At 39.1% G+C, this 22,383-nt stretch overlaps 5 protein-coding genes across 7 annotated transcripts in view; all 5 read right to left on the bottom strand.

Moving 5' to 3' along the window:
* LOC127971204 (protocadherin alpha-C2-like) overlaps window positions 1-22,383 on the bottom strand; it is a 150,820-nt gene that overhangs the window by 111,356 nt on the left and 17,081 nt on the right. For 2 of the 3 annotated variants that reach the window (XM_052574054.1, XM_052574053.1), the window contains one exon: window positions 14,489-15,081. In XM_052574054.1, the coding sequence (XP_052430014.1) occupies window positions 14,489-15,081 (593 nt within the window). Of the gene's footprint in view, window positions 1-14,488; window positions 16,992-22,383 lie in introns of those variants that run through there. The other variant, XM_052574056.1, reaches the window with a different exon arrangement.
* Window positions 1,340-3,865, bottom strand: LOC127971228 (protocadherin gamma-A11). The gene has a single exon (XM_052574131.1). It carries the CDS (start codon window positions 3,704-3,706, stop codon window positions 1,340-1,342), a length of 2,367 nt encoding a protein of 788 aa, XP_052430091.1. The 5' UTR covers window positions 3,707-3,865.
* LOC127971248 (protocadherin beta-15-like) lies at window positions 5,540-10,321 on the bottom strand. The gene is made up of 3 exons (XM_052574145.1): window positions 7,701-10,321; window positions 6,063-6,261; window positions 5,540-5,954 (listed from the first exon to the last, which is right to left on the bottom strand). The coding sequence occupies exons 1-3, from the start codon at window positions 10,063-10,065 to the stop codon at window positions 5,540-5,542; spliced, it is 2,979 nt and encodes a 992-aa protein (XP_052430105.1). The 5' UTR covers window positions 10,066-10,321.
* Window positions 11,508-14,032, bottom strand: LOC127971224 (protocadherin alpha-3-like). The gene has a single exon (XM_052574125.1). It carries the CDS (start codon window positions 13,887-13,889, stop codon window positions 11,508-11,510), a length of 2,382 nt encoding a protein of 793 aa, XP_052430085.1. The 5' UTR covers window positions 13,890-14,032.
* LOC127971227 (protocadherin alpha-10-like) lies at window positions 19,078-21,766 on the bottom strand. The gene has a single exon (XM_052574130.1). The coding sequence runs from the start codon at window positions 21,601-21,603 to the stop codon at window positions 19,237-19,239; it is 2,367 nt and encodes a 788-aa protein (XP_052430090.1). The 5' UTR covers window positions 21,604-21,766; the 3' UTR covers window positions 19,078-19,236.

The following is a 22,383-nucleotide window of genomic DNA, read 5'->3' as shown; positions in this document are numbered from 1 at the left end:
CTGACTCATCCCAAAATTATATACACAATACTGATTTAATTTAGGCAAATTTATTACTATAGTAGTCCACAATAATTTGTCTATATTAATAGTAATAATAATACAGACAGACAGACAGAAAATTAAAATTACAAGTGAAACAAAAAATAGAGGAGAGCGAGAGAAGATAGAATAGAAAAAAAAAAAAAACCTTAAGAAGAGACATGAAAGCACTGTGGTTGTGAGAGCGCAGTGTGTGTTCAGCAACATGGAATAAGGCCAATCCTGTCTGCTTGATGGACTAAAATACACTTGAGTAACAGCCTGAGGTGTTCAGCACATAAATAAACTCCAATAGATTAAAAAGAAAAAAGAAAAAAAAGTAGTCTGTCATCTGCTGTCATCTGAGCACTACATTAAAATTAGCAACCTCATTTATATGTTTATTTACATAAAAACAATCTTATTAACCCAAAACAAACATGACAGCACAACCCACTACACACACACAGAGACACACAGAAAGAGAGAGAACACATAACTGAGACTGCCTCCCACAATCAAACACATATGTCTGTGTGTCCTCTTCAAAGGGGGATGAATCTGTTGACACCATCTGCTGACTAAATTACAGTATCAGCTTCTCCATTTAAATCCATTTCTTGTAATAAACCCAGCTGTTAAAAACCCAGCAAGCTGACCAACCAATGTATTCTGTTAATCTCTCTCTGTTTCCATTTCCTGTTCATGTTTCCTTTTCTCAGGATACTGAGTGTGTTGGATTCAAGACAGAGCATGAATGGGAATCAGAATGTGTATTGTGATGGAACGTTAATGATGACAGAATTTGTCATCGCATCTGCCAGCATAAGTGAACAAGACTGAAGAAAATTCACAGATACAGATAAGGTCATGGGAAATAAGTGATACATATAAGTGAGAGAGAGAGAGAGAGAGAGATTTTCTACCTTATTTTCATAAATTTAAAAATGGAACATGAAATACTTTGAAAAATAATAATAATACATCCTTGCATCTTTTGCAGCAAACCCTCTATTGGAGTTATTGAGATAATCTAGTGAGACACTAGACTTCATACTTCATATACTTACAATGGCTAACAAACACTACATCAAAGATTATATGTAAACATACTGAATTTTCAGTCCCTAGGTCTGAAATTTTCATAATCTTGTCAATCAGATTTAGGATATTTCAGTCTGCTGAACAATTTTATATTAGAGATCAGCTTCTCTTTCTAGGACATGAACAGTTATGTGTTTATTTATAATGTACTTAAGATGGTGATGATATGACAGTTAGGCTAAACAATATAAAAAAACACAGAAACCATTAGAGATCAAAATTGTACCTCTCCAGAACCTCTCCTCCTGCGATCTGGGATCACTAGAGTATTTCCATTACTGCCTGGGACTATAGTAGAGCCGATACTCATTCTGGGTCCAACTAACATGTACCGTTTGTCTCCAGATCTGTACTGGATGCTGTGACACAGAGTCCCGTCATAATTTGTATCCTGTAAATACTTGGATGAGTAGTCTGTCGATTTAGAGCACTGCATTACAATCAACACGATGATGCTGATGACAAAAAGCACTGAAACCGAGCCCAAAGTGATGATCAAATAAAATGTCACGTTGTTTTCCTCCTCATCTTTTACTGTGTTTTTCACATCAGAAGATGCAAAAGCCTCTTTGGGCTCCACAACTTTGACAATCACAGTCGCTGTTGCTGAGAGAGAAACATTCCCATTGTCTTTGACCAGTATGATCAGTTTATGCTGGGCCTCGTCTGTTTCTGTGAACGAGCGAAGGGTCCTTATCTGTCCTGTGTAGCGGTCCAAACCAAAGAGACTGTGGTCACTAACTTCCTGCAGTGAAAATAATAACCAGCCGTTGTATCCTATATCTGCGTCATAGGCTCTGACTTTAGTCACCAAATGACCTGTGTTGACATTACGGGGAATCTCTTCCACACCCTCAGCAGAACCGTTAGCGCTGACTGGATATAAGATCACTGGAACATTGTCGTTCTGATCCAGAATAAACACGTTCACTGTCACGTTACTGCTCAGAGACGGAGTTCCAGAGTCTGTAGCGAGAACATGGAACTGGAACATTTTAACAGACTCAAAGTCAAAGCTTTTTAGTGCATAAATCTCTCCATTTTCAGAGTTAACATTAATGAAAGATGCATATTTGTTTTCATCTCCAGGGTCTCTCCAAATGTTATAGTGTACAACAGCATTTTCTTCTGAGTCAAAATCAGAAGCAAACACAGAAAACAATGATTTTCCTGGAATATTGTTTTCCATCACATAAAAATCATAGGGTGATAGTGAAAATGCTGGACTATTGTCATTTACATCCGATATCTGCACAGTTATAGTTTTAAATGAAGACAAAGGTGGCTGCCCAGCATCTTTGGCTACTAATGTGATGTCATAGTGAGGCACAGTTTCTCTATCAAGAGATGAGGCTGTAACCAGTGCGTAAATGTTATCCTGGGATGATGGCGTTAGCCTGAAAGGTACTTCTTCAATTATGTAACACAACACTTTCCCATTTACACCAGAGTCCAAATCACTGACGCTGATTAAAGCCACTGTAGTTCCAATTTTAGAGTCTTCAGGCACTGCACTTGAAAATGATGTGACTTCTATCTCAGGCACATTGTCATTTACATCAATGATTTTAATGGTTATACTCTTATCTGATGTGAGAGGAACTGGTCCTTTGTCTGATGCTTGGATATCTATTTCAAAGTTATTTATCTCTTCAAAATCTATTTGACCGATTACAGTCATTTCTCCAGTCCTGGAGTTTAAATCAAAAAGATTTGTAAGCCTACTGTCTATATCCTTACCAAACGAATAAATCATTTCTCCATTTGGACCATCATCCATGTCAGTGGCATTAACCTGTATAACAGTTGTGCCCACGGGGACATTTTCTTGAAGCATTACAGTGTAAACTTCTTGTGTGAAAACTGGCATATTGTCATTAACGTCCAAAACGTCAACTATTATATCCATTGTTCCAGACTTTGGGGGTCGCCCTCCATCAAGCGCAGTGAGGACTAGCTTGTGTCTACGGCTTGTTTCTCTATCCAAAGGCTTTTGAAGAATTAAGAGGGGCATTTTGCGATCTTCTCCGCGATCTTTAACCTCTATGCGGAAATGATCATTATGACTGAGTTTATATTGTTGAACAGAGTTCATTCCGCCATCGGGATCCCGCGCAGCCTGTAATTGGTACCGAGCTCCAGGTAAGGCTGATTCCGATATTTCCAGCCGCTTTTCTTTTTCCGGGAAGGTCGGGGCATGATCATTGATGTCAACAATTTCGATCGACACGTAGTGGATCTCTAAAGGGTTATCTAGTGCGATTTTTAGATTGATGACACACGAGCCGCTTTTCTCGCACACCTCCTCGCGATCTATTTTCCCATGTACACTTAAAATCCCGTCATTCTGATTTACCGTGAACAGCGAGTCGCCTGAGGTTGAAACGATCCGAAATCCTCTCTCCTTTAAAGTTCTGGTATCGAGACCTAAATCCTTCGCAAGGTTTCCAACCACAGATCCTTCTTTTTGCTCCTCAGAAAGAGAATATCGTATTTGCGCGCATACCTCTCTCCAAAGCAGCATTCCCAATGCCATGAATATAAGTCTGTGGCGCCATGACGAACGTGCCCTTTGTTGCATTTTGCGCGAAATTAAAACGGCGTTTAAAGATGTTCCACTCTAAAATTCTAACCCATAACAAAGTTAAGCGCTGATCATAAAAATCATGGTTTATGTTAGAAAATCCTTACGTACGAAGCAGGTAGCTCTTGGCGAATGTGAAGGCAATGTCCACGGCGTTCTTACCGATCTGATGGAGAGAGCGAATGAAACTGCCAACACACGATGCTTCGTCAGGTCCGAATTTTTGGTGTGCACTGACACCATGCGAATTTATTTTTCACTGCAAACGAACTTAACTGAGAAATTAAAACAATAAACAGGCTAAGTTGAAAAACCAGGTTTACTATCTGATAAAATGATAAACACAGAAGTGAATAGAATAGTTTACTCCAGTTATATGTTCAGCCAAACCAATCCACATTTATAGCTCAGACCTACAATCGTGAACGTTAACTTGTGATCTTATAAACAAGCTATCAATGGAATTAGAAAGGAGTTCTTAGTTTATTGGCATCAAAAAGAAGTTAACTATATTACACATACAGGTAGTAGCTGGATCACTGTCACTCACTAAGTATGTGAACTTGAAGCTTATTATCAAACAATCTAATTGAATACTTACATTCTAAAGCCATCATAGAATGACATGGAGTTGACAAAACATGTGTAAGGCCAATAATTCTCAGAGTAGCGACTACTGTATGATGCCCTTCCCTTACTAAAAATGATTTTATAATATTATGATTTATTTTTAAATATAACTAATTTAAATATAACTAGACTTGAATTGTATGTGTAGGGGGAAAAAGTGTATATACAGTAAATATTAATAAACATCATCATAATCAATCAATGAATCAATCAATAAACAGATGGATACGATACATATCACGATACAGGGGTTACAATACAATATATTGCGAAACACAATATTTCCTATTTTAAGAATAGTTTATATTGTAAGGAAAGCTGTCCTTAAGAACACCACCAAATGCAAACCTTAAATACCTTAAGCTTAAATAATTAAATAAAAATTGTTTAACTATAACACAGTGGGATCTGCATTTGTAATAATCAGTCCCTGCAACATTCAATGTTACTGAACCACTTTTTGTGCAGTATGAGTGAAGGGGGATAAATTAAAGTGCTTGCAGGATCATTTAATAAAATAAAACGATATGAAAAACAATAAAAGCATAATCTGAAAAATCAAGCCTTGTGCATTATAAAGAATATAATACAGTTGGTTTGATACTTTTATCTCAAACGGTGTCAAGTTTAATTTATTTAAGTGGTTACAGTATATAAAATAGTTGAAAAATATGGATTCAATAATGTATATAAAAACAATAAAGGCATAATCTAAAAAACTATGATTATTACGGCAGCATGGCAGGGTTTGGTAAATGCGGTTATAGATTGATGCCCCAAAGAACAGACGCAGAGAGGTCCACCTGAGCCTGGCCAAATGTTCTCTATTCCCCAGACCTCGGCCCGTCTGGACATGACCACCTTGATGGCCTTCTTCCTTAATAGGGAATTACCTTCCTGTTCCATAACCAGAGCCTGGACTCATGTCCAACCAATGTCAGAATAACCCCATGAATCTTAGCGGTGGAGAGCCAATCTAATTGCGATAGCCTTTTTCTACCATGTGCAGGACACGTTGAGATACATTTGGCAGTAGTTTCCACGCTGCTAAATAATCTACTAAGGGAATCAGTCTCTCGAGACTGACCTCTGGTGTTCTTGAGGCAGCTAGATCAGTGCCCTGAAGCAGAGGACCGGCAGGGAGCAACCAATCTAACTGTTTTAGAGACCTCCGAAGGGGTAGCGAGCCTCTCAGCTCCACTACGCTCGTGGGCAGACGAAACTGAGAGCAGTGCTTGCTGGAAGTGTGCCCTGGAGCTCTGGCAGGGTTGGAAGACCGACTTCCCAAGGACACTGGAGTGAGATAGGGCTGTGTGATGCACCGTACCCCGCTCTACTCCAGTAGGGGCCACCCTCTGAAGTGCTGATCCCCTCATGTAGAGAGTTCTTGGCCAATGACTTATTAGTTTCAATAAATGCCCTAAGATCTAATTTGGGCTTAAAAGTCCCCAGCCCAGATGCGACGCTCTGTATTTGAGCCTCTCGGTATGAGGAGCTGGTATGTGGAGGGGCATCTCCCGCCCAGATGCCCCATGAGAACAATGAGGGAGGAACTTTTGGAATGCCGCCACTTGCTTGCACGCCCCCTGGTACCTGTCGATGACTGAGTTGACTCCTGTCACCGAACATGCAAGAAGGCTGAAGTGGGGCATCCATAAGGCAGACCCTGTCCTTCTTTTTTTATATCGGACAGGGTCAGCCATAAATGCCTCTCTGCGGCCACCATGGCTGCCATTGACCACCCGATGGTGCGAGCCTTCTCTTGGCACAGAGGGAGAGATCAGCGGTCCGCCTTAATTCAGTAATGTCTTTGGACTTGATCTCATCTTCCTCATCCAGCTCTTTTAGCAGGTTGGCTTGGTATACCTGTAACACCTCCATAGTGTGCAGACACACACCAGCCTGACCTGCTGCCGCATAACCTTTGCCCACCAAAGCCAAAGTTTTTTTTCTGAGCGGCTTGGAGGGCAACACTGGAGCCTTCAGAGATGATGCAGCCCTGGGGAGACAGAGAACTCGCAAGCATCTGTTCCACCCTTGGAATCTCTCTGTAACCATGCTCTCCCAGCTCCGCCACATTGCCATAATAATTTGATGTGGGGATGAAGAGGAGGGCTGAAAATGTCTGGTTCCACGATCTAGTGATCTCATCATGCAGATGGGGAAAGAAAAGTAGGCTCAGGGCCTGCTCCGCCAGACTTCTCAACAGCTTTTTCCCCCAGGCTGTGAGAGCCCTGAACTCAAATCACCCCACCGTCCTCTGAAACCCCACACAAGCCCCCTATCGTCTGAAACATGGACCATTTCTTCTCCCCCACCCCCCAAACACCAAACACCCCCTAACCTTGCCACATCACAGAAAAACTGTCTGAAACATTGTTTTTTGTGTGTGTGTGTACAATTCAAATTAGTTGTGCGCAGCTCTCCTCTATGCACACTAGACAGTTTTCAAACATGCTGCTCTGCTGTATGTACAAAATCCCACAAAAGTAATGTGTTTACATGCTCATGCACTAAAAATCATCTTGCACTGTTCCCCAGCAAGCTGCTTGACTAATGATGTTTCACTTTGCACATGTACAGTACTATGTGAAGTATTCGTATAGTCTATATATTATTTTTCAGTCTATGTATAAGTAAACATTTATATCTAGTATATTCATATTCAAAATCTGTCAGTAGGTTTGTTGTGTATATACAGTAGGTTCAGTGTTTATGTGTAACATTTGTATAGATTGTATTTTTTAGTTTATGTATAGGTAAACATTTATATATAGTATATTTAAATGAAAATATCTCAGTAGGTTAATTGTGTATAGTATTATGGGAAACATTCATACAGTCTGTATTTTTTTTTGCTTAGGTATAGGTAAACATTTATATATAGTATATGTATAGTCAAAATCTGTAAGTAGGTTAGTTGTGTATAGGTTTATACAATTTTACTAAACTGTTGTCTGAATTTATGTAGCACCATGGTCCTGTGAGGCACAACATTTCATTCCACAGTATGTCCGCTCATGTATCAGAATGACAATAAAGCTCAACTTGAACATGAACTTGAAAATTAAACACTAGCGAGTATGTCTTGCACCTAGCAACCATTTCAACATTAACTATTCTGATCCAATCCCATGCAAAGTTTGTTGGGACCCAGGAATCCACTATCCAGATCCATTAATGCATGTCTAAGAGTTTGATGCAACTCTTTCACTGTGATCTATATCTCAATGGTAATGGGCATAAAATATATATATATATATATATATATATATATATATATATATATATATATATATATATATATATATATATATATATATATATATATATATATATATAAAGGAAAATATATCATAACTTAAATTTCTTACCTCCCCAGAATCTCGCCTGCGATCTGGTATCACCAGAGTGTTCCTATTACTTCCCGGGACTATAGTAGAGCCGATACTCATTCTGGGTCCAACTAACATGTACCGTTTGTCTCCAGATCTGTACTGGATGCTGTGACACAGAGTCCCGTCGTAATTTGTATCCTGTAAATACTTGGACGAATAGTCTGTCGATTTAGAGCACTGCATTACAATCAAAACGATGATGCTGATGACAAAAAGCACTGAAACCGAGCCCAAAGTGATGATCAAATAAAATGTCATGTTGTTTTCCTCCTCGTCTTTTACTGCATTTTTCTCATCAGAAGATGCAAAAGCCTCTTTGGGCTCCACAACTTTGACAATCACAGTCGCTGTTGCTGAGAGAGAAATGTTTCCATTGTCTTTGACCAGTATGATCAGTTTATGCTGGGCCTCGTCTGTTTCTGTGAACGAGCGGAGGGTCCTTATCTGTCCTGTGTAGCGGTCCAAACCAAAGAGACTGTGGTCACTAACTTCCTGCAGTGAAAATAATAACCAGCCATTGTATCCTATATCTGCATCATAGCCTCTGATTTTAGTCACCAAATGACCTGCGTTCACATTACGGGGAATCTCTTCCACACCCTCAGCAGAACCGTTAGCGCTGACTGGATATAAGATCACTGGAACATTGTCGTTCTGATCCAGAATAAACACGTTCACAGTCACGTTACTGCTCAGAGACGGAGTTCCAGAGTCTGTAGCGAGAACATGGAACTGGAACATTTTAACAGACTCAAAGTCAAAACTCTTTAGTGCATAAATCTCCCCATTTTCAGAGTTAACATTAATGAAAGATGCATATTTGTTTTCATCTCCAGGGTCTCTCCAAATGTTATAGTGTACAACAGCATTTTCATCTGAGTCACAATCAGAAGCAAACACAGAAAACAAATATTTTCCTGGAATATTGTTTTCCATCACATAAAAATCATAGGGTGATAGTGAAAATGCTGGACTATTGTCATTTACATCCGATATCTGCACAGTTATAGTTTTAAATGAAGACAAAGGTGGCTGCCCAGCATCTTTGGCTACTAATGTGATGTCATAGTGAGGCACAGTTTCTCTATCAAGAGATGAGGCTGTAACCAGTGCGTAAATGTTATCCTGGGATGATGGCGTTAGCCTGAAAGGTACTTCTTCAGTTATGTAACACAACACTTTCCCATTTACACCAGAGTCCAAATCACTGACGCTGATTAAAGCCACTGTAGTTCCAATTTTAGAGTCTTCAGGCACTGCACTTGAAAATGATGTGACTTCTATCTCAGGCACATTGTCATTTACATCAATGACTTTAATGGTTATACTCTTATGTGATGTGAGAGGAGCACTCCCTTTGTCTGATGCTTGGATATCTATTTCAATGTTATTAATCTCTTCAAAATCTATTTGACCGATTACAGTCATTTCTCCAGTCCTGGAGTTTAAATCAAAAAGATTCATTAACCTACTGTCTATATCCTTACCAAACGAATAAAAAACTTCTCCATTTGGACCATCATCCATGTCAGTAGCATTAACCTGTATAACAGTTGTGCCCACGGGGACATTTTCTTGAAGCATTACAGTGTAAACGTCTTGTGTGAAAACTGGCATATTGTCATTTACGTCCAAAACGTCAACTATTATATCCATTGTTCCAGACTTTGGGGGTCGCCCTCCATCAAGCGCAGTGAGGACTAGCTTGTGTCTACGGCTTGTTTCTCTATCCAAAGGCTTTTGAAGAATTAAAAAGGGCATTTTGCGATCATCTCCGCGATCTTTAACCTCTATGCGGAAATGATCATTATGACTGAGTTTATATTGTTGAACAGAGTTCATTCCGCCATCGGGATCCCGCGCAGCCTGTAATTGGTACCGAGCTCCAGGTAAGGCTGATTCCGATATTTCCAGCCGCTTTTCTTTTTCCGGGAAGGTCGGGGCATGATCATTGACGTCCACAATTTCGATCGACACGTAGTGGATCTCTAAAGGGTTATCTAGTGCGATTTTTAGATTGATGACACACGAGCCGCTTTTCTCGCACACCTCCTCGCGATCTATTTTCCCATGTACACTTAAAATCCCGTCATTCTGATTTACCGTGAACAGCGAGTCGCCTGAGGTTGAAACGATCCGAAATCCTCTCTCCTTTAAAGTTCTCGTATCGAGACCTAAATCCTTTGCAAGGTTTCCAACCACAGATCCTTCTTTTTGCTCCTCAGAAAGAGAATATCGTATTTGCGCGCATACCTCTCTCCAAAGCAGCATTCCCAAAGCCATTAATATAAGTCTGTGGCGCCATGACGAACGTGCCCTTTGTTGCATTTTGCACGAAATTAAAACGGCGTTTAAAGATGTTCCACTCTAAAATTTTGACCCATAACTAACGTAAGCGTTGACCATAAAAATCATGGTTTATGTTAGAAAATCCTTACGTACGAAGCAGGTAGCTCTCTTGGCGAATGTGAAGGCAATGTCCACGGCGTTCTTACCGATCTGATGGAGAGAGCGAATGAAACTGCCAACACACGATGCTTCGTCAGGTCCGAATTTTTGGTGTGCACTGACACCATGCGAATTTATTTTTCACTGCAAACGAACGTAACTAATCAATTAAATTAATAGACAGGCTATAAGTCGAAAAACAGGGTTATATGTCAAAATTATAAACATTCTAAAAAAGAACATAAAACGGAATACATGACCATTTAAATAAGTCATATTTAAGACAATAGATTTGTCCAAATGGCGTACAGAAGTGATTGTAATTGTTTACAAGCCACTGCATTAGTAATGTAGTTTTATATACCATGCCAACCATAACAATCCCCTTTATGTAGCCTAGACCTAAACATTGAACTTTTAAACACACAATGGCATAAGAAAGGATGCTAGTTCATAGTTCATTGGCATTAGAAAGTAATTCATTTTATAACAAACAGGTAGTAGCTGAATCATTGTCACTCAATAATTATGTGAACTTGAAGCTTATTATCAAACATTATAATAGTCATTCACATTCTAAATCCATCATAGCATGACATGGAGTTGACAAAACATGTGTAAGACCAATAATTCTGACTGTAGGGACTATATGAAGCTCAACTTTTACTAAAATTTATAGTACAAGAATCCTATAACAATTATTACTCATTTTTAAATTAAATAATTTTTGACACTTACATTTTATATGTAGAGAAAAAAGTGTAACCCACCATACTAAATAATCATAAGGATAATCATCATCATCAAGATAAATAGATAGATAGATTCATTAGAATCAATAAATTTTTGATTCAAATAAATCTAGCACATGTCATTTTCATATGCAAATAGAATCTTAATAAATATTTTCAACTAATTGTAATGCACAAGAAGAGTAAAAAAGAAAAGAAACTTCACTTGCATGTGCACTGCTGCTGTATATTTAGTGAAAAAACACTATGGTCTTCGTTGCAGCACACAATCTCAATATCCATGCTTCAGCACAATAATAATATTAAAAATGGCAACAACATGAACACTTAGAAAACTGAAAATAAGACACTAGCGAATATGTCCTTCAATTAGTAACATTTCAACTTTTACTATTCTCATCCAATCCCATGCAAAGTGTGTTGGGACACAGACATTCACTGTCCAGTAATGTTTGTCTAAGAGTTTGACCCAACTGTTTCACCACAATCAATATCTAATTGCTAATGAGCATAACAATAGACTTTAAAATATATATATATATATATATATATATTATATATATATATATATTAAACCATAAAGTTTCTTACCTCCCCAGAATCTCTCCTTCTGCGATCTGGGATCACTAGAGTATTTCCATTACTGCCTGGGACTATAGTAGAGCCGATACTCATTCTGGGTCCAACTAACATGTACCGTTTGTCTCCAGATCTGTACTGGATGCTGTGACACAGAGTCCCGTCATAATTTGTATCCTGTAAATACTTGGATGAGTAGTCTGTCGATTTAGAGCACTGCATTACAGTCAACACGATGATGCTGATGACAAAAAGCACCGAAACCGAGCCTAAAGTGATGATCAAATAAAATGTCATGTTGTTTTCTTCCTCGTCTTTTACTGTTTTTTTCACATCAGAAGCTGCAAAAGCCTCTTTGGGCTCCACAACTTTGACAATCACAGTCGCTGTTGCTGAGAGAGAAACGTTCCCATTGTCTTTGACCAGTATGATCAGTTTATGCTGGGCCTCGTCTGTTTCTGTGAATGAGCGAAGGGTCCTTATCTGTCCTGTGTAGCGGTCCAAACCAAAGAGACTGTGGTCACTAACTTCCTGCAGTGAAAATAATAACCAGCCGTTGTATCCTATATCTGCGTCATAGGCTCTGACTTTAGTCACCAAATGACCTGCGTTCACATTACGGGGAATCTCTTCCACACCCTCAGCAGAACCGTTAGCGCTGACTGGATATAAGATCACTGGAACATTGTCGTTCTGATCCAGAATAAACACGTTCACAGTCACGTTACTGCTCAGAGACGGAGTTCCAGAGTCTTTAGCAACAACTTGGAAGTGAAATGTTTTAACGGTTTCAAAATCAAAACTCTTAAGTGCATAAATATCCCCATTTTCAGAGTCAATATTAATGAATGATGCATATTTGTTTTCTACACCATCTCTCCATATTAGATAACTGACTACACTGTTTTCACTTGTGTCTTTGTCAGAGGCAGACACAGAAAATAAAGATTTGCCAGGAGCATTATTCTCCATCACATAAAATGAATAAGGAGAAAAAGAAAACTCTGGAACATTGTCATTAACATCTGATACCTGTACTGTTATAGATTTAACAGAAGACTGTTGTGGCTGACCAGCATCTTTGGCTTCTAATGTGATGTCGTAGAAAGAAATTTTCTCTCTGTCGAGAGATGATATCGTCACTAATATGTATGTATTTTCTTGTGATGATGGCATTAATTTGAAGGGTATGTCTTCACTTAATGAGCACGTGACTCTCCCATTAATTTCAGAATCTAAATCAGAGACACTTATTAAAGCCACCGTTGTGCCGGGTTTGGAGTCCTCAGGAATAGCACTTGAGTATGATGTTACTTCTATCTGAGGAGGATTGTCATTCACATCAGCAATTTTTATAGTTAAACTTTTATCTGTTGTTAGAGGAACAATTCCTTTGTCAGATGCTTGAATATCAATCTCGTATTTATCTTTAACTTCAAAATCCAAAAGACCAGTCACAACGATTTCTCCTGTGATTGGATTAACATTAAAAAGTTTACGCAGTTTATCATTGACATCATGCCCTAATGAATAAACTATTTCGCTGTTCTGACCTTCATCCAAATCAGTTGCATTCACCCTGAAAATTGTTGTGCCAACGGGTGTGTTTTCATTTAGCACTACAATGTAAGCTTCCTTGGTGAAAACAGGTGCATTATCGTTTATATCTAATACATCTATTGTTATCTCCATATTTCCAGACTTTGGAGGTTTGCCTCCATCTACAGCAGTTAGCTGCAATTTCATCCTTTTTATAACCTCTCGATCGAGTGGCTTTTGTAAAACCAGCACTGGAATTTTGCCGTCTTCATCGCGATCTTTAATTTCAATACGGAAATGATCGGTGTGGCTCAGTTTATAAGTCTGAACTGAATTACTGCCACTGTCTGGATCTCGCGCTGCCTGAAGCGGAAACCGCGCACCGGGAATCACCGTTTCACTTATTTCTAAATGCTTTTCCTGCACTGGAAATCTCGGAGCGTGGTCATTCATGTCTATTACATCAACAGTCACGTAATGAATCTCTAGAGGATTTTCTAATGCGATTTTCAGATTGATTAAACACTGTGTGCTACTTTCGCACACCTCCTCTCTATCTAATTTACCGTTCACATACAAGACACCGTCATTCTGATTTACTCTGAACATTGACTCGCCTGAAGTCGAGACGATACGAAATCCTCGCTCCTTTAAGGTTCGGTAATCAATCCCTAAATCCTTTGCAACATTTCCCACAGCAGCTCCATCCTTTTGCTCCTCCGAAATCGAGTAGCGTATTTGTGCCCAAACTGTTCTGCCGAAAACAAGCGATATAACAATTAAGACGATTTTCACATTCCGCTCAGGCCACTGCTCAAGTCTTCTTTGTCCCATTTTTGCAACGTATAGGTTCCAAAACAATTGCACAACGACTGTGAATATATTAGTCCAATGACCACATTAAAGATGTATTAATCCTCAAAAGATATTACAAAGAAAAGCAAAGGACAAAACCACCGAGCAAGCCACGCCGTTGAAGGAAGAGATAATATACAATTCTAAACGATGAGCAAAAAAACAGGGTGGTACTCTTACGTTATGAGTTTCACTTCAGGTTTACACTGACACCTGGCGCTCTTTCACTGCATTGCCATTCATTAAAAGCTGCAAATTCATAATGAAACAAATTAACAATTTTTAATTTCTTGGAGTTTCTCTAATACAACTAAAATATGCACAGAAAATAAAGAAAGAGACAATTTGCAGAACAGAAAGCTGTATCATGTATTCAGCACCAAGGACAGCGACTCTCGCTACCAGAGTTACTTTTAGTTTGTTCTGTCATTGGAGAACATGAAAAATTGTAAGATAATTAATTCAAATGCATGTGTAGCTATAACATGTACATAAAAGCACTAAAACGTATTTAAAAATAATAAAAGAACAATGCTGGCCATGAAAGCAATATAGCACAACGCTAGTCCTTTTCTTACCTCTCCAGAATCTCTCCTCCTGCGATCTGGGATCACTAGAGTATTTCCATTACTGCCTGGGACTATAGTAGAGCCGATACTCATTCTGGGTCCAACTAACATGTACCGTTTGTCTCCAGATCTGTACTGGATGCTGTGACACAGAGTCCCGTCGTAATTTGTATCCTGTAAATACTTGGATGAGTAGTCTGTCGATTTAGAGCACTGCATTGCAATCAAAACGATGATGCTGATGACAAAAAGCACCGACACCGAGCCCAAAGTAATGGTCAAATAAAATGTCAAATTGTTTTCCTCCTCGACTTTAACTGTATTTTTCACGTCAGAAGCTGCAAAAGCCTCTTTGGGCTCCACAACTTTGACAATCGCAGTCGCTGTTGCTGAGAGAGAAATATTCCCATTGTCTTTGACCAGTATGATCAGTTTATGCTGGGCCTCGTCTGTTTCTGTGAATGAGCGAAGGGTCCTTATCTGTCCTGTGTAGCGGTCCAAACCAAAGAGACTGTGGTCACTAACTTCCTGCAGTGAAAATAATAACCAGCCGTTGTATCCTATATCTGCGTCATAGGCTCTGACTTTAGTCACCAAATGACCTGCGTTCACATTACGGGGAATCTCTTCCACACCCTCAGCAGAACCGTTAGCGCTGACTGGATATAAGATCACTGGAACATTGTCGTTCTGATCCAGAATAAACACGTTCACTGTCACGTTACTGCTCAGAGACGGAGATCCAGAGTCTGTAGCAACAACTTTGAACTGGAATTTTTTAACAGTTTCAAAGTCAAAGCTCTTCAGCGCAAATATCTCCCCATTTTCAGAGTTAATATTAACGAAAGATGAATATTTTTCTTCGCTACTTTCTCTCCATATTTGATAACTAACTATAGCATTTTCATTTGCGTCTTTGTCAGTAGCAGATACAGAAAATAAAAATTTGCCCGGGACATTATTTTCCATCACATAAAACGCATACGGGGAAATTGAGAATTCCGGGGTATTGTCATTTACATCTGATATCAGAACAGTTATAGTTTTAACAGAAGACAATGATGGCTGTCCCATATCTTTTGCACTTAATGTAATGTCATAGTGAAATTTCGTTTCTCTATCAAGTAATCCAGAAGAAACTAAAGAATAAGTATTAACTTGTGATGACGGCATTAGTTTAAAAGGTATATCATCGGAGAGTGAACAGGAGATTTTTCCATTGAGTCCGGAGTCTAAATCGGTGACGCTTATCAAAGCCACTGTAGTACCAGGTCTAGAGTCCTCTGGAATGGCGCTTGAAAATGATGTGACTTCTATTTCCGGTGCATTATCATTTACATCAACTATTTTTATGATTACACTTTTATCCGTCGCAAGAGGAACAGTTCCTTTGTCAGACGCCTGAATGTCAATCTCATATTTATCCTTGACTTCAAAATCCAAACGATCTGTCAAAATAATTTCCCCAGTAATTTCATTAACTTTAAAAAGTCTGCGTAAATTATTCTTGACATTATTGCCCAATGCATAAACTACCTCTCCATTTTGACCCTCGTCCAAATCAGTGGCATTGATCTGTACAACTGTTGTGCCCACAGGTGCGTTTTCGTTTAATGTCACAGTGTAAGCGTCCTTCGTAAAAACAGGCACATTATCGTTAATATCCAGCACATCAATAAATATTTCTATTGAGCCAGACTTAGGAGGTCTCCCTCCATCTAAAGCAGTCAATTCTAAGTTTAAGTGTTTAGTCACTTCCCTGTCAAGCTGCTTGTGTAAAATCAGAATAGGAATTTTACCATCCTCTTCTCGGTCTTTAACTTCAAGACGGAAATGGTCGTTATGGCTGAGTTTGTATGTTTGAACGGAATTGCTTCCACTATCAGGATCATGCGCTGCCTGTAGCGGATATCGCGCGCCTGGCAGAACAGATTCCCCAATTTCCAGCCGCTTTTCCTTCTCGGGAAACCGTGGACTGTGATCGTTTACATCTAATATCTCTATAGCGATATAGTGGATTTCTAGGGGGTTGTCTAAAGCAATTTTCAGATTGATTAAACACGGTGTGCTTCTCTCGCACACATCCTCTCTATCTATTTTACCGTTAACATATAAGACACCGTCATTCTGATTCACACTGAACATTGACTCGCCTGAGGTCGAGACGATGCGAAATCCTCTTTCCTTTAGTGTTCTGTGATCAATGCCTAAATCCTTCGCGATATTTCCCACAGCAGCTCCGTCCTTCTGCTCCTCGGAGATCGAGTACCGTATTTGTGCCCAAACGGCTCTCCCAAACAACAGCGATACAGCAACGAAAGCGAGTTTCGCATTCAGCTCCATCTGATGAGAGCGTCTTCTTTGTTCCATTTTTCTGAGATTACAAAAACCAGTTACAGCGGAATTTCAAGATAATTCTACAAATATGTGTTGTCGTTGCTCACATTTACGCTGTAAACCAGTCAGACAAGACAAGGACACTGTGCTCAATCCTGACAAATCTTAAAGCACCGGTGCTGAAAATGAGAAAACACGAATAAACTGAGAAGGCGGAACAAAAAACCTATGACAACCGTTTGACGTCACGAGTATTTCTTTAGGTTTACACTGACATCTCGCGATCTAAAGCATTAGTTGCATTGCAGCTTCCAAAAAAAACATTTAACTGAAAATGTCATATGCAGACCAAGTAAACACAACCTTGCCATAGAGATGAACAGGCACAGACAGATAGCATATAAAAGACTGCACTTAGTGCACATAAAATGAAATGAAAACAGAATGGCAATTTATCAGCATGCACCAATTATACATATATTAAAGAAACAATTTTCCTTGCTTCACAAACCACCACAATAACTTTAATTAGACAGATAAAAAGATCAAATTTCCATTGCCACTCAGAAATACATTGCTGTAAAATATGAAAGGCCTGTTATGACAATAGAGCAATAAAACAACCATGGGCTAGGAAATTATGCAACATGCATAAAAGGAAAGCAATGACAAACTGCTCTATTCCTATTTTATTAGTACTTTATATACAGTACAGACCAAAAGTTTGGACACACCTTCTCATTCAAAGAGTTTGCTTTCTTTTCATGACTATGAAAATTGTAGTCACACTGAAGGCATCAAGGGCTATTTGACCAAGAAGGAGAGTGATGGGGTGCTGCACCAGATGACCTGGCCTCCACAGTCACCGGACCTGAACCCAGTCGAGATGGTTTAGGGGTGAGCTGGACCACAGACAGAAAGCAAAAGGGCCAACAAGTGCTAATCATCTCTCGGGGAACTCCTTCAAGACTGTTGGAAGACCATTTCAGGTGACTACCTCTTGAAGCTCATCAAGAGAATGCCAAGAGTGTGCAAAGCAGTAATCAAAGCAAAAGGTGGCTACTTTGAAGAACCTAGAATATGACATATTTTAATTTTTTTCACACTTTTTTGTTATGTATATTATTTCATATATAATTCCACATGTGTTAATTCATAGTTTTGATGCCTTCAGTGTGAATCTACAATTTTTATAGTCATGAAAATAAGGAAAACTCTTTGAATGAGAAGGTGTGTCCAAACTTTTGGTCTGTACTGTATATGTGAACATACAGTTTTGTTCAAAATTACTCAACCCATCAGAGACTGCAGTACTTTACAAATACAAGCTTTTCTGAAGATCCAGGATAAAATAAAAAATGTATCTATAACAGTTCACTGGCATATTAAAAGTGATATTGTCATTATATAATGTAATACTTTTGAGTTATAAGATTTTTTAATAATACTGCTATGTATTATTAATATTATGTATATTATGTACATAATTATTCAACCTCTATTCAACATTGCTGTTTTTAAATCACTTATTTGCATGGTGGGGAATAAAACAGTCTCAAAACACAATTAAGCTTTTAGAAACTCTATTAAAAACAGAATTAGCTTGAACCGTTACACATACAGTTAGCCCATGCATGTGTTGAAGTTGAGTAGCAACTTCTCTTGAGTAGCAACCATCTCCATCCTCAAACTTGGAGGTGGATCAGTCCTGTTATGGGGTTTCTTTACTGTAGAACGAAGTGGAAATCATGACTGTATGAAGGACATCATGAATTCTTTAAAGTGTCAGGCCATTTTGACAAGAATTGTGATGCCTTTGGTGCAAAAACTGAAGCTGATGATCAATGGACTTTCCTGCAGGCCAGTCATACCAAAGTACACACCCAAATCTACTACTGCTTGGTTCAGGGATCAGTCATAGAATGTACTTGAGTGACCTGTTCAGTCTCCAGGCTTAAATCTCATTTCAAATATCTGGTTGAATTTGAAGAAAGCAGTGGCAATGTGAAAACCAAAGATTATCAGTGATCTGAAAGCTTTTTCAGGTGTTGAATGGGTCAAAACTGTAGTAGAGAGGTGACAGAAGCTTCTAAACACTTACAGACAGCGTTTATTGGAGATTTTAAAGAATAAAAGATTCTGCCCAAAGGGGGTTGAATAAGTGTGGACATGAATGTTTAGAGCCAATTAGAATTTTATCATGATTCATCAATGTTCCATTCTCAGAATCACTCAAAAGTGTATTAACAAACCTTCTTAAATTGATTTCATAAAATGTTATCCTCCACAGCAAATTGTCTTGCAAGTCAAGGGGGTTGAATAATTTTGAACACAACTGCCCTCCTTGTATATATATATGTATATACAAGGAGGGCAGCCAACTACTGCCTTAAGGTTGTTTGGTAGAACAAATGCACAAGTTATTTGCTTACCTCTCCAGAACCTCTCCTCCTGCGATCTGGGATCACTAGAGTATTTCCATTACTGCCTGGGACTATAGTAGAGCCGATACTCATTCTGGGTCCAACTAACATGTAGCGTTTGTCTCCAGATCTGTACTGGATGCTGTGACACAGAGTCCCGTCATAATTTGTATCCTGTAAATACTTGGATGAGTAGTCTGTCGATTTAGAGCACTGCATTACAATCAACACGATGATGCTGATGACAAAAAGCACCGACACCGAGCCCAAAGTGATGATCAAATAAAATGTCACGTTGTTTTCCTCCTCATCTTTTACTGTGTTTTTCACATCAGAAGCTGCAAAAGCCTCTTTGGGCTCCACAACTTTGACAATCACAGTCGCTGTTGCTGAGAGAGAAACGTTCCCATTGTCTTTGACCAGTATGATCAGTTTATGCTGGGCCTCGTCTGTTTCTGTGAATGAGCGAAGGGTCCTTATCTGTCCTGTGTAGCGGTCCAAACCAAAGAGACTGTGGTCACTAACTTCCTGCAGTGAAAATAATAACCAGCCGTTGTATCCTATATCTGCGTCATAGGCTCTGACTTTAGTCACCAAATGACCTGCGTTCACATTACGAGGAATCTCTTCCACACCCTCAGCAGAACCGTTAGCGCTGACTGGATATAAGATCACTGGAACATTGTCGTTCTGATCCAGAATAAACACGTTCACTGTCACGTTACTGCTCAGAGACGGAGTTCCAGAGTCTGTAGCGAGAACATGGAACTGGAACGTTTTAATTCCTTCGAAATCAAAACTTTTAAGGGAATGAATAACCCCTGTTTCTTGATTTATGTTCAACGATGAGGTTATCCAGTTTTGTGTCCCTACACCTCTGTTTATTTGATACGATATCAAGGCATTTTCATTCACGTCTTTATCAGATGCTCTTACTGAAAATATGGAGGCTCCAGGAGCATTATTTTCAAATATGTAAAGCTCAAGGAAATTACTAGAAAATTCTGGCTGGTTGTCATTCACATCTGCTACTTTGATGCTTAAGGTTTTGATAGATGATAAGGCCGGCTGACCTAAATCTGTTGCTGTAATTGTGATGTCATAATGGGGCACAAGTTCACGATCCAAACGCCCCTTTGTCACCAGCGAGTACATATTATCTTGAAAAGATGGTTTCAGCTCGAAAGGAACATTCTTTGTGGGACTACATACAACTTTACCATTAACATCAGAGTCTTTATCTGTGACACTAATCAGCGCAATTACTGTTCCAGGTGTAGAGTCTTCAGCAACAATATTAGATAATGAAGTCAGCTCAATTTCAGGCTCATTATCGTTTATATCTTGTATTTTTATAATAACTCGACCTTGAGCAGAGAAAGGAGGCTGGCCTTTGTCTATAGCCTGCACATCCAGTTTGTAAACGTCTGTTTCCTCAAAGTCTACCTCGCCTTTCACCGTTATTTCGCCTGTAATGCGATCCAGTTGAAATACGTCATAAACTTTGCGCTTTAAAGTTTTACCAAGCGAATACTCAATTTCACTATTTGAGCCCTCGTCGCGATCAGTTGCCGTTATTTTAATCACAGTCGTTCCGACCTTGGCATTTTCCTGTAAACTGACAGAATATGTGTCTTGACTGAACACCGGGCGATTATCATTAATATCTAATACGGTAACGTTGATGCTAAGGTTACCTGATTTTGGAGGGTTTCCACCATCGAGGGCTTTTAAAATTAGCAGGTGCTCTGACTTATGTTCGCGATCGAGTGGTTTCTTCAACACTAAAAAGGGGATTTTTTCCTCATCGCTGTTTCTGATGTCTATCTCGAAATTTTCATTCTGACTCAATTTATACAAACGAACAGAATATGGTGAGGCATCCTGGTCTCGTGCTGCGTGCAGCTGGAAGCTCGTTCCTATAGGGGTGTGTTCTGCAATCTCGAAATGTTGACTCTGTTCAGAAAAACTAGGATGGTTGTCGTTTATGTCTGTTATTTCTACTGCAACGTTGTGAATTTCTAAAGGATTTTCGACCGCAGTTTTTAGATTTAATACGCATGCACCGTTCCCTTCACAAAGCTCCTCTCTGTCTACGCTTTTATGAATATACAATTCGCCATTGTTCTGATTTACCTGGAAAAACGCGTCTTTAGAACCAGAGACTATACGGAACCGTCTGTCTACCAATGTACTCACGTCAAGTCCAAGATCCTTAGCAATATTTCCCACAACCGATCCCTCTTTCATTTCCTCTGGAACGGTGTATCTTATCTGAGCTGAAACCTGCGGTCCAAAGCAGAGAAGAAAATAGACAAACAAAGCAATCCACCAGTTCTCCCATCTGCGCCTTTGTTCATCCATCGTAAAGAAATCCTTTAAAACAGCTTAAAACAAGTAACGATGGTATTCAGTGGAAATTTTCTATTTCCAGATGCATCATTCTTGATTGATTAACATCGATAACATTTTAGAACATTTCCTATATTTCCACTTCTCGCGATATACTCGTCAGCTGATGTCACAGTTAAACTGACCGACACAGCTATGCGCACCACACATTGATAGGCAGGGTCAAAGCTTTACTTTATATCCTAATGTAACACTGACACCACATGGTATAGAAGGAGAAATAGTAAATCTAAACTGTCACGTAAAAAAAATAATGCTGATCAACTCAAGCCATAAAATTAGAACAAAATGCACAACAAGCCATCATTATGCTTCGACATGGTGGAAAAAAAAGTCAAATATTTATATAAGTATTTTTACAAACAAACTAAGAAACGAAAGAATTGCTGCTAGGCAAATGTGATACATTTCAGCACCATGGACAACGAATATCAACAATTACAATTCGATGACAACACGCCTGGGGAAAGTTTTGTTTAATATATTTAATGTATTCTTACCTCTCCAGAATATCTCCTCCTGCGATCTGGGATCACTAGAGTATTTCCATCACTGCCTGGGACTATAGTAGAGCCGATACTCATTCTGGGTCCAACTAACATGTACCGTTTGTCTCCAGATCTGTACTGGATGCTGTGACACAGAGTCCCGTCATAATTTGTATCCTGTAAATACTTGGACGAAAAGTCTGTCGATTTAGAGCACTGCATTACAACCAACACGATGATGCTG

The sequence above is a fragment of the Carassius gibelio genome, chromosome B14 (assembly GCF_023724105.1).
Source record: "Carassius gibelio isolate Cgi1373 ecotype wild population from Czech Republic chromosome B14, carGib1.2-hapl.c, whole genome shotgun sequence".
NCBI classification, from domain to species: Eukaryota; Metazoa; Chordata; class Actinopteri; order Cypriniformes; family Cyprinidae; genus Carassius; species Carassius gibelio.
Note: the sequence above shows the minus strand (reverse complement) of the source record. Positions and strands in the feature narration are given on the sequence as shown.

Excerpts from the sequence above, each read along its gene's own strand:
- LOC127971228 (XM_052574131.1), bottom strand. The coding sequence starts at position 3,706 with ATGCAACAAAGGGCACGTTCGTCATGGCGCCACAGACTTATATTCATG.
- LOC127971248 (XM_052574145.1), bottom strand. The coding sequence starts at position 10,065 with ATGCAACAAAGGGCACGTTCGTCATGGCGCCACAGACTTATATTAATG. Across the intron at positions 6,262-7,700 it reads TGGGGAGGTAAGAAATTTAA|GTTATGCGGCAGCAGGTCAG; the intron begins GTTATGATATAT and ends TGGTGGGCAAAG. Across the intron at positions 5,955-6,062 it reads GGTGGTCAATGGCAGCCATG|GAGTCAACTCAGTCATCGAC; the intron begins GTGGCCGCAGAG and ends GTTCGGTGACAG.
- LOC127971224 (XM_052574125.1), bottom strand. The coding sequence starts at position 13,889 with ATGGGACAAAGAAGACTTGAGCAGTGGCCTGAGCGGAATGTGAAAATC.
- LOC127971227 (XM_052574130.1), bottom strand. The coding sequence starts at position 21,603 with ATGGATGAACAAAGGCGCAGATGGGAGAACTGGTGGATTGCTTTGTTT.